Raw genomic sequence first — 10,155 nt, forward strand, 5'->3', positions numbered from 1 at the left:
AACTAGTGCATGTTGTAGAAGTTATTCTACATCTATATGTGGAGCTACTTGTCTAATGATGTGTTCTAATTCTTTCTAACTGAAACATACAGATAAGCATTATGTCTGTGTGTGCAGAAGTTTTATTAGTTAGTGATTTGCACTTCATTGCAATTAGACAGTTGGTAATGTCAAACTTTTCACAATTTTCTGTTTTTGCTGCACTCTCTAATGTTTCAGCAACACAGAAATAGATCCTTGGAGTGGGAAAATATTTTAGTAACTGCAAATCAGACTTCATTAAATGGAATTTAATGAATTCAATTTCAGACTTCAATTAAATTTCACCTTTTGATGGCCCATTCAAAACATGTAGTCTTACAGTAAATATATCATTTCTGTGATATTGACCAGCCATCCTTGAATGTCTGAACTTTAATGCAGTAAAAGAAGCATGATGCCACACAGCTTAGCAGAATCAAAACTACGCAGCCCACACAACATATTCAACAATGGATTGAAAAACGAAAGGTTTTTGTGTTTCCTTTTTCTCCATCATATTTTCGGTTTTCCGGAATTATGACAATTGCAGTTAATATCAAAAGTCAGTGTGACTGCACCTGCGTGAGTTTGTAACCCTCGCATTGGAAAAACCTAAATAATAAAAGCAAAAAAAGTAAGCAAAGTATGTCTGATGTACAACTAATCAAATCAAAGCACCTATTTCAAAGAAGTATTGAACTTGGTTGAGCTAGTGACAATATTTCTTTGAAAATATTCTACTTGCTGGACTGAAAACCTAAATACTTATTCATAGGTTTTGATTATATTGGGGACCTCCTTTCTCCTGGTGTTCTGGCCTACAGTCCAGGTTAGCCCATGCATAAGTCCGGTCCTGGTCACACCCATTGCATGTTGGTATTCAGTGTTATCACATTCCCATTCCTGCCATGGCATCAGTGTAAGTTTCAGTCATGTTGAGATATTGAGGTTGAGGCTTGTTTTTGCTAACTTAGGCACTCTCTATGGAATCGGGTATTGACCCCGGGCAGGACTACTATGCACAAGACTATTACAGCTATGATCAAGGGTAAGTTCAGTGTAAGGCATCAATGTTCATCTGTGAAGTAATTAGTATAAATTTTGCTAATGTGTCTGTTTGTGTGCTTTTACTCATTTGTGTGTGTGTGAGAATATTTTTATATATTGGTGGGAAATCCAATTTCACATATAGGAATATCTGACAGTTTTGACCTAGTGGGAACATTTGGCTGCTCCCAAGAAGGAAAACTGTACCGAACCCCCCCAAAAGAAAACAGCTGCTTACATTTTTTTTTTTTTTAAAGCCAAAAGGTTTACTTTTGGTAACTGAGGTTAGGGTTAGATTTAAGTGTAGCAAAGAATTAATTATCTGCATTAATAAATATTTTAATGGAAGGTCCTCACAAGTATAGTAAGTATAGTGTATGTGTGTGCGTGTACACATCGGTTAAAATGCACACCTTGCAGCACTTTTTAATTTTTTCTTTAGAAAAGAATCTTCATTACTGTGTTCATGTATAAGCCTATTGTTATGAGAAAAAAATATATTTTTCTGTATTTTATGGAGGATATTTGCCCTTTATAACTCTTTTGTGGAGATCTGTGGCGCTTTGGGATCATCAAGCTAGCCAGTAGAGTTCAGAGCATAGCATAAGGACTGTAAATTTCCCATCATAATTAAGGCTACATATGGAAATACAGTGCATTATTTCATCATTGCAGTTCCAGCACTAGACAAGCATAACCTCCTGAGCATCTCTCTCCACACCACCAGCTGCTGAAGGGCCATGAGGGCAGCAGCCAGATACAGCAGGGAAGATACTGCCGACTAATTACTAATTTTGCAGCTTCACATGGTTGTTAAGGTCTGCTCCTACAGCACGACTGTGTGAAATTGTTTTGTAATGAACGCAGTATATAGACATATTGCCTCTTAGATAGCCTTGCACAAACATAGATAATGCAGTTCACTGATGATCTTCATATGATTACAAATATTATGTCTATTATGTACTGTGTATGTAATTATAGGAACATTTCATTGTGGTCAAAAGTGCTGAAATGTCTATGGATTTCTGTGGAACAGTGTTGCACTTTTACTGAAATTAGGACTGGCACTCTAGTGTGTGTATGTGTGTTTGATGACTCTTTAACTGATGGAGGTTCTATATAATCAAATTAATATTTAAATGAAAGCATTAAAATAGTTTAAATCTCTCATCGGTAAAGAAAAAAATCCTACATTCTAGGAAGATGCATCACTCTGTCCTCCTATTTTTCTTCTATTCCCCTGTAATTTCACACTCTCTTTCCTCCCTCCAAATGTTTCCAATTACTCAAGATTGGACAGGGCACCTGAGCCCATGCCGATATTCCTCCTTGAGAGAGAGAGAGAGAGAGAGAGAGAGAGAGAGAGAGAGAGATGGAAAACAATTTTGCTGGAAATAGACCACACAATAAACAGCATCACTTGATGTACAAACATACAATCGAAGGGAAAGCAGCACAAATAGAAAGCAGAAAAGAGGTATTAGCAATTGTTTAACCAGTTGTGGCAGCTTATAGCAGCTCATATCACAAGCGGAGAAATCTAAAAACGAAGAACAGATGCTGAGCAAATGCTGAGAGCTGATCTGCATGTTTAAGGGTTAGCATCTGCCACTCAGGAGTCATGTGGAACAGTTTAAACCATCATTAGCTTCCCACATCTTTCCTCAATTAGGCCAGGTCGATTAATTAAGACCTGTTCCTCTATCACTAGGAGGCCTCAAAGTTTCACCACTTCACCTCCCACTGGCTTGGCCTCTTACCTAGCCATACAAAATTACTCTTACTAATATACTATATTCATGCAAGAAAGTGGCAAATATGCAATGGTCACTCCAGTGCTTTGAGACTAAGCACTCACAATGCAATACAAATGCATTCAGGTCAATGACCTTGCTATCCATATACATAATAGCTTCTTGATCCACTTCATCAGCTGTGCAAGAAAAGTAAACAAGAAGAGGATTAATCCGAGTGCTATTTTTCTCATTATGGGAATATTATCTTATGGTGGTGTGTGTAAATTAGTTAAAATCATCAAGATTTAACATTTATCATTTAACAAATACTATGAGGGAAAGTATGCAGAATGTGTTCGGATACTTTTTGTTGTTGTTATTTAATATACTTCCAGTGCATACTTCAAATTTATACACATAATGTCTTTTGACTGTGTACTTATAAATATGATCAAAAACATGTATTCATTAGCATCAACAAAGATATGTTAAAAAAAAAAAAAGCTAAATTGATCAGGAAAAAAGTATTCAGACACCACAATTTGCAAACATTAGTAATTTGTTGCAGATGGCAACTACAGTTTCAATGCATTTACAGTAAGAAGTAATTACTTTTTTGCAGCAGTGTGGTTCAGTTTTGGCCCATTCCTCCTGGCAAATCATATTCTATTCCCCAAGGTTACGAAGGTCTCTTTGATGGATTTCAAAATCCTCCATAAATTATCAATGGGTGTCAGGTCAGGAGATTGACTAGGCCATGCAAGACCTTCTAAAGTTAGTGTGGCTGCATGTTTGGGGTCGTTGTCCATCACTTTCTTGGCCAATGAGATTAAAAATCTCCTCCAATATATCTGGGTACCTTGCCTCATTCATGTTTTATTCAATGATGTGTAATGCTCCAGTGCCATTTGCAGAAAAGCAGCCCCAAATCATGATGCTCCAGCATCCATACTTTACTTTCAAACATAAGAAGCTGAATTATTGCCAAAGAGTTATATTTTTGTATTGCGTGACCAGATTATATTGTTCCAAATGATTTAACACGTGCATCTCTGTGCTTCTATTTTTTTAGCAGCAGAGTTTTCCATAGGGTTTGTGGGGAATGGAGGTGATAGCGGTCCAAATCGTTGTTTATTGTTCTGCGCGAATCTGTGGTTGCTGCTGCTTTCAGGTTGTCCTGGAACTCTTTTCGAGTGACTGCTGGCTTTTTTATCATTCTTAACTGCTTACCTTCCTTATCATTAGTCTGAGAGAATGTTGTGAAATATTCAGTGTCGCACCTGTCAGGAGACGATTAGTTTTGGTTCCATGAACTTTCCACTTCCACATAATTGAACCAATTGTACATTGTGACATGGATGTTTATGGGCTTTGCTATGATTCAGTAGCTTTTTCCACTCAAGTGTTCTTTGATAATGTTGTCTATGAGAACTTTAGGACGCTCCTTCACCTTCCCAATGATTACTACTTGTGTTAAATCTTCTCAGCCAATGGCAGTGTGTTTTCAGGTGACACCAGGTGCAATGATGTGCATGATTTTTTGCAGCATTTATATCTAGAACTTAATTTATTTCTATGTAACCTATTTATATGCTGTATTTTATTTTGTGTATAGTTCCCCAATCAGGTAAAAAATATATAGTAATAATAATAATAATAATAATAATAATAATAATAATAATAATAATAATAATTATTATTATTATTATTATTATTATTATTATTATTATTTGTATTTTATTCATACATATACATACCTTTTTGTTCATATTTATAAGTACAAAGTCAAAAAACATAGGTGTCAATTTGAAGTGTATACAGTACGTGAACTATATTAAATAACAACAAAATAGCACAAATTAATATTTATTTTCCTTTACTGTACTCCACAGTGATGTGTAAATGATTTAAACAATATACGCAGTGCACAACACTAATTAGTGATGTTTAAAGCCCATACAGTTACTTATTACCTTCTCATGTTCTCATAAAGGTATGATCCGTATCCTCCTTATGGGAGCCGCAGGAGGTTGATATCTCCCATGTACGATGAGTACGGAGAGGCCATAATGGACGATGATGGCTACTACTACAGTGCCTATGGACCAGAGGTAATATTACACATTTTCATTACTGGTAGATCAAAGGTTAATGAAAATTCATTCAGATTGTGAAATAATTTTATATAATGTGTACGAAGTGTCAGACTGGTATTGAAACATGGCACAATAAATTTAAAAGATCCCATGCTCCATTACAGTTCTAGTTCTGACATACTGCTATAGTTACAGCATTTGATGTGCGTTAACTGCTTGACCCTGATAATAATAAAATGTCTAAGATTTTTAAAGGTAATGGTCTCACTACAGGGTCGGGGCAGAGGTGGTGGGCGGGGACGTGGGCGTGGTAGGCAGGTGGAATTCCAGGATATAACTCCAGAGGAGGAGGTTGAATCAGCAGAGCCAGAATCAGCAGAGCCAGAAGTTCCTTCTGAAGTTTCTGAAGAAAAAGTAGAGCCTGAAGCAGAGGAGTCCAAGGCTGCAAAGAGACTGAAATCTGTCATTAAACTCAGTAAGCTGCTTGCTGTTGGGAAGAAAGTCGAACCTACTCGTGTATCACCTTGGAAGAAGGCCAGAATCTTCCCATTAATATTTAGAAAGGGCAAGAAGGACAAAGACTATGCGAAGCTGACATCTGCACGCCGTATTGACAGTCAAGAGAGTATAACAGAGGCACCAGTGTCCATCAGTGTCAGTGAGCCTGAACCAAGTGGATCTGAAGCATCAGAGAGGAGTAGTGTGGTTACTCAAGATAAAGACTACCTAAAAGTGGATCTGGATAGGGAAGATGCTACTGAGAGCACTGTTGACTCAGAGTCAGAGGCAGAGGAACCAGAGGAATCTGAGGAAGAAAGCAAATCAAAGTCTGAAAAGGGGACTGAGAAGGAATCTGGGTCAGAAGAAGAATCATCTACAGAGAAAGAGGAAGAATCAAGTGTAGAGAGAACCTCTGCAACAGAGAAAGACTCTGAGGAGGAATCTGAGGAGCATGAACATAAAAGTGCGGCATCTAAAGAACCTGAATCTGGATCAGAGGTGTCATTGTCACACACTCAAGACAGTAGAGGATCTTCAGTTAGATCCAGTTCAGGAAGCATGCTCAGTGGTTCAGGTTCCCAGGTCTCATCAACTCGATCATCTGCGAGATCTGGAAGCTCTGCAGGTGCAGGGTCTGAGGAAGTGTCTGAGGAAGATGTTAGTGGATCTGCAGCATCAGAAGATGCAGGATCAGACCGCGTCTCACTCAGTGGCAGTGAGAGAGGTTCCACCACCTCCAGATCTACAGCAGGAAGCCGTTCGCGGAAATCCACCATCACGCGTACCTCACAGGACACCATTGAGGAAGCGAGTGAGGAAGAGCTGGAGGGAACAGAGGAGGAAGAGGAGGTAGAGGAAGAAGAGGAGGAGGAAGAGGAGGGGAAGGAAGAAGAAGATGAGGAAGAGGAGGAGGACGAAGAGGAGGGGGAGGATGAAGAAGAAACTACAGAAGAGAGTAAAAAGTCCTCAGGTGAGATGAGTGATGAAGTAACATCACAGACATCAGGATCTGAAGGCAGTGCGACAAGGAGCTCAGAAGATGCATTAGAAGGACTCTCATCAATCGCTGAGGAGGATGAAGATGCCATAACATCTGACAACGGCTCAGCATCAGAGACTGGAGAAACTGAAGAAAATTCCGATACAGAAATAGAATCAGGAGATTCCACTTCTTTCTAAGGAGCAAAATTAAGAGCTAGTGTGAATTTAAAAAGTAAGACTGATTTTAATTTGTTTCATTCTAGAAGTGCAGTGATTTCTCTGCAGCTGTTTCCCACACCTTGGTGTGCTCTTAACTATTTCTACAACTGCATGGGCATGAAACTTTAATCTTTGTCCACACCTCATGTGCATTTATGACATTATTCCTGGAAGAAATTCTTTATTATCACTTCTTTCCTTTGTACAAACTGGATGCATAAATCAATGAATAAACCTGAATATGATCTCTTCCTTCCAACTTTAGGACCTAATGTGTCTGTCTGTGTGTTAGCTCTACAAATATTAAAGGAGCAGTTTGTAATTTTTGAGCCCTCTGCTGCCTGCAGTGAGAACTGTTATTGTTATGGTTGCCAAGCTGCTGCTAAACTATATATGCATTTAAGGGGGGGGGGGGGGGGGGGGGGGGTGTAATATATATATTATCTTTGACAAGTATATGATTGTTACATAGGTCTTTCAAACACTTTCAAATTTACAAACTGCACCGTAGCTTAAGCCAGATATTTCTAAATCCATTGTTTAATCTGTGACTGTGGCTGTTTATATGCATCTGTCTCCGCTCTTTGATTCTCAGGCTGTCAGAAAGAAGCAGATGAAGTTAATTGTAGAGAAAGAGGGTGAGTCAACGACTACAGGAGAGGACAGCGGTCCAGACATCCAGCGGAATCGTCTGCCTAATGTTAACTGTCAAAGCAACGTCAATGGTTCAGTGTACCTGGCACAGAATGGCACGATCATTAGAACCCGACGGCCACCTTATCCTAATAACATAAAACATTTTTCACCTGGGCGGCTAGGAAAACAGTTCAAGAAACTGGACAAGTTAGAAGTCACGCAGGAGGAACATTTGCCTTTAAATAGTACAGTGGGTAATGGACCTGCCAAAGGAACCACAGCCACACTTTCATCAACGACTAACAACAACCTCGATACCAGGCCCTTAACCTGGTCCATAGGGTCTAGTATGGGGCCAAAGTCCAACATCGTTAAAGCGCATTTGGACCAGCAGGGGTGCTGTCAGCAGGAACAGGAGTCCAGAGTGGACAATGAGGAAGTCAAAGAGACCCTTGAGTCTCCAAGTGATCATACACTGTCAGATGAGGAGGAGTTGTGGATGGGCCCCTGGAACAACCTTCACATACCAATGACAAAACTCTGATGTCTCTGATGTCTGTTTTATTTCTTCTACTTTTGTTGAATTATTGATTTGTTTTTATTTCTCATTTCTCAGACTGGTTTCAACCATCATTTTATATATGCATATCAATAACCAAGATATATATACAGGTGCATCTCAAAAAATTTTTAATATAATAGAAAATTTTTTTTTTTTTTTTGGCATTTTAAGTCAAAAAGTGGAACTTTCATATATTCTAGATTCATTACACATAAAGTGAAATATTTCAAGCCTTTTTTGTTTTAATCTTACAGCTCATGGAAATCAAAAATCCAGTATCTCAAAATATTCGCATAAAGAATTTATAATACAGAAATGTCGCCCTGAGAATAGGTCTAATCACCTAATTAACTCAAAACACCTGCAAAGGTTTCCTGAGCCTTTAATCTTTCAGTCTGGTTCAGTACACACAACAACAATCATGGGGAAGATGAAAGTAAATTTTGCATTTCATTTGGAAATCAAGGTCCCAGAGTCTGGAGGAAGAGTAGAGAGGCACAGAATCCAAGCTGTTTGAAATCCAGTGTGGAGTTTTCTGAAGTCGAGAGTCAATGCAGCGTCTAACAGGAGATTTTAGAGCACTTCATACTTCTATCTGCTGACAAGCTTTATGGAGATGCGGATTTCCTTTTCCAGCAGGACTGGATTAGTAACTGCTTTGCTGACCATGGTATTACTGTGCTTGATTGGCCAGCTAACTCACCTGACCTGAACCCCATAGAGGATATATGAGAGACACCAGACCCAACAATACAGATGAGCTGAAGGGCTCTATCAAAGTAACCTGGGCTTTCATAACACCTCAACAGTGCCACAGGCTGATTGCCTCCATGCCACGCTGCATTGATGTAGTAATTCGTGCAAAAGGAGCCCCAACCAAGTAAATTAACATACTTTTCAGAAGGTTGACATTTCTGTATTATAAATCTTTATTCTAATATTTTGATTTCCATGAGCTGTAAGCCGTAATCATCAATATTAAAACAAACAACAACAACAAAAGGCTTGAAATATTTAACTTTGTGTAATGAATCTAGAATATTAGAAAGTTCCACTTTTTGGAAAAAAAAAAGAAAAAATAAACTTTTCAACAATATTAATTTTTTATTAGATGCAACTGTATATACACTGTATTACATCTGATATGTTAGTGTTAAGTAAATGGTTGGTTGTTTTGGCAGAGAGAACTGTTCCTCCTAATTCAAAATCATTGATTAAAAGCAGTCCCAGTGACAAAAAGAATTATTGGCATAGTATATTTATTATATTATTTTTAATACACAATGATTGTTATAAGAACATTATGTAGCCAGTTAAAGATTTTCAGGTATTGTTTTTTTTATGTGCGTCATTGAAAAGTTTATAGAATTTTTCAAGTACCTCAAATGTCTCAGATAGATAACTGTTCATTTAAAACATTTTTGGAAATTTTCTAAACACACACACACACACACACACACACACACACACACACACACACACACACACACACACACACACACACACACAAAGAGAGAGAGAAAAGTGCAAATTAGCATCCCAAAGATGTGAATGGATATGGTTTGGATGATTTTTAACATTGATTAATTTTAGAAAATAAATGGCTGTAACAACCCTGATATTTTAAAGAAAAGAGAGAGAGAGCATATATGGAATACATGTATTTTCATAACCTTAGTTATCTATATTTTAGAGCATTTGGATTATATATGAAAATTAATGAGATCAAATAATTTTTTGTCTTATATGAATTTGTTATCTTATAAAATAATCAAATATTTATAATATATATTTGTTATTATTATTATTATTATTATTATTATTATTATTAGTTATAGTATTATTTGTATTATTATTATTATGATTATTATTATTATTATTATTATTATTATTATTATTATTATTATTATTATTATAGTAAGTATGAAATGCATACCTGTTTGTTAATAAATTGGCAATTTGCTCATTTTTGGCTAAGATTTATAAATGATTACATATTTTGTCTGATCCAGCTACACTGCTTGACTTGGGCTTCATTTGATTGTAATGCCTCAAAATCATGGGTTTAAAAAGGTGGGTGCTTTTTGTTCTTTGAATCTTACTGGCATTTCTTGCAGATGACTCAGACACTGAGTGCAGCATATCATTATCTACCAGCACAATCTTCATCTGTCCATCAGAAGCTGATTACTCTGTCAAGTATGAATGTTTGTCCAGTCAAACTATGGTAGTGGCTCCGGGGGGAAAAATGAGAGACAGCGCAAAATAAAACTGGTTCTGAGAGATTGCCACCAAATCCAACCCCCGCATCCCCCCCTCCCCCACCCCCCATTATCAAAATTGCTTCTGTGTC

The 10,155-nt window shown here is 37.5% G+C and overlaps 1 protein-coding gene across 1 annotated transcript in view; it reads left to right on the forward strand.

Moving 5' to 3' along the window:
• pcdh15a (protocadherin-related 15a) overlaps positions 1–9,319 on the forward strand; it is a 216,012-nt gene extending 206,693 nt beyond the window's left edge. The window contains exons 35-37 of the mRNA XM_053679710.1: positions 996–1,069; positions 4,801–4,918; positions 7,200–9,319. Of these exons, the coding sequence (XP_053535685.1) occupies positions 996–1,069; positions 4,801–4,918; positions 7,200–7,784 (777 nt within the window). The 3' untranslated portion in view covers positions 7,785–9,319. The remainder of the gene's footprint in view (positions 1–995; positions 1,070–4,800; positions 4,919–7,199) is intronic.
• Positions 9,320–10,155: the final 836 nt, after the last annotated feature.

The sequence above is a fragment of the Ictalurus punctatus genome, chromosome 3 (genome assembly GCF_001660625.3).
Source record: "Ictalurus punctatus breed USDA103 chromosome 3, Coco_2.0, whole genome shotgun sequence".
NCBI lineage: Eukaryota > Metazoa > Chordata > Actinopteri > Siluriformes > Ictaluridae > Ictalurus > Ictalurus punctatus.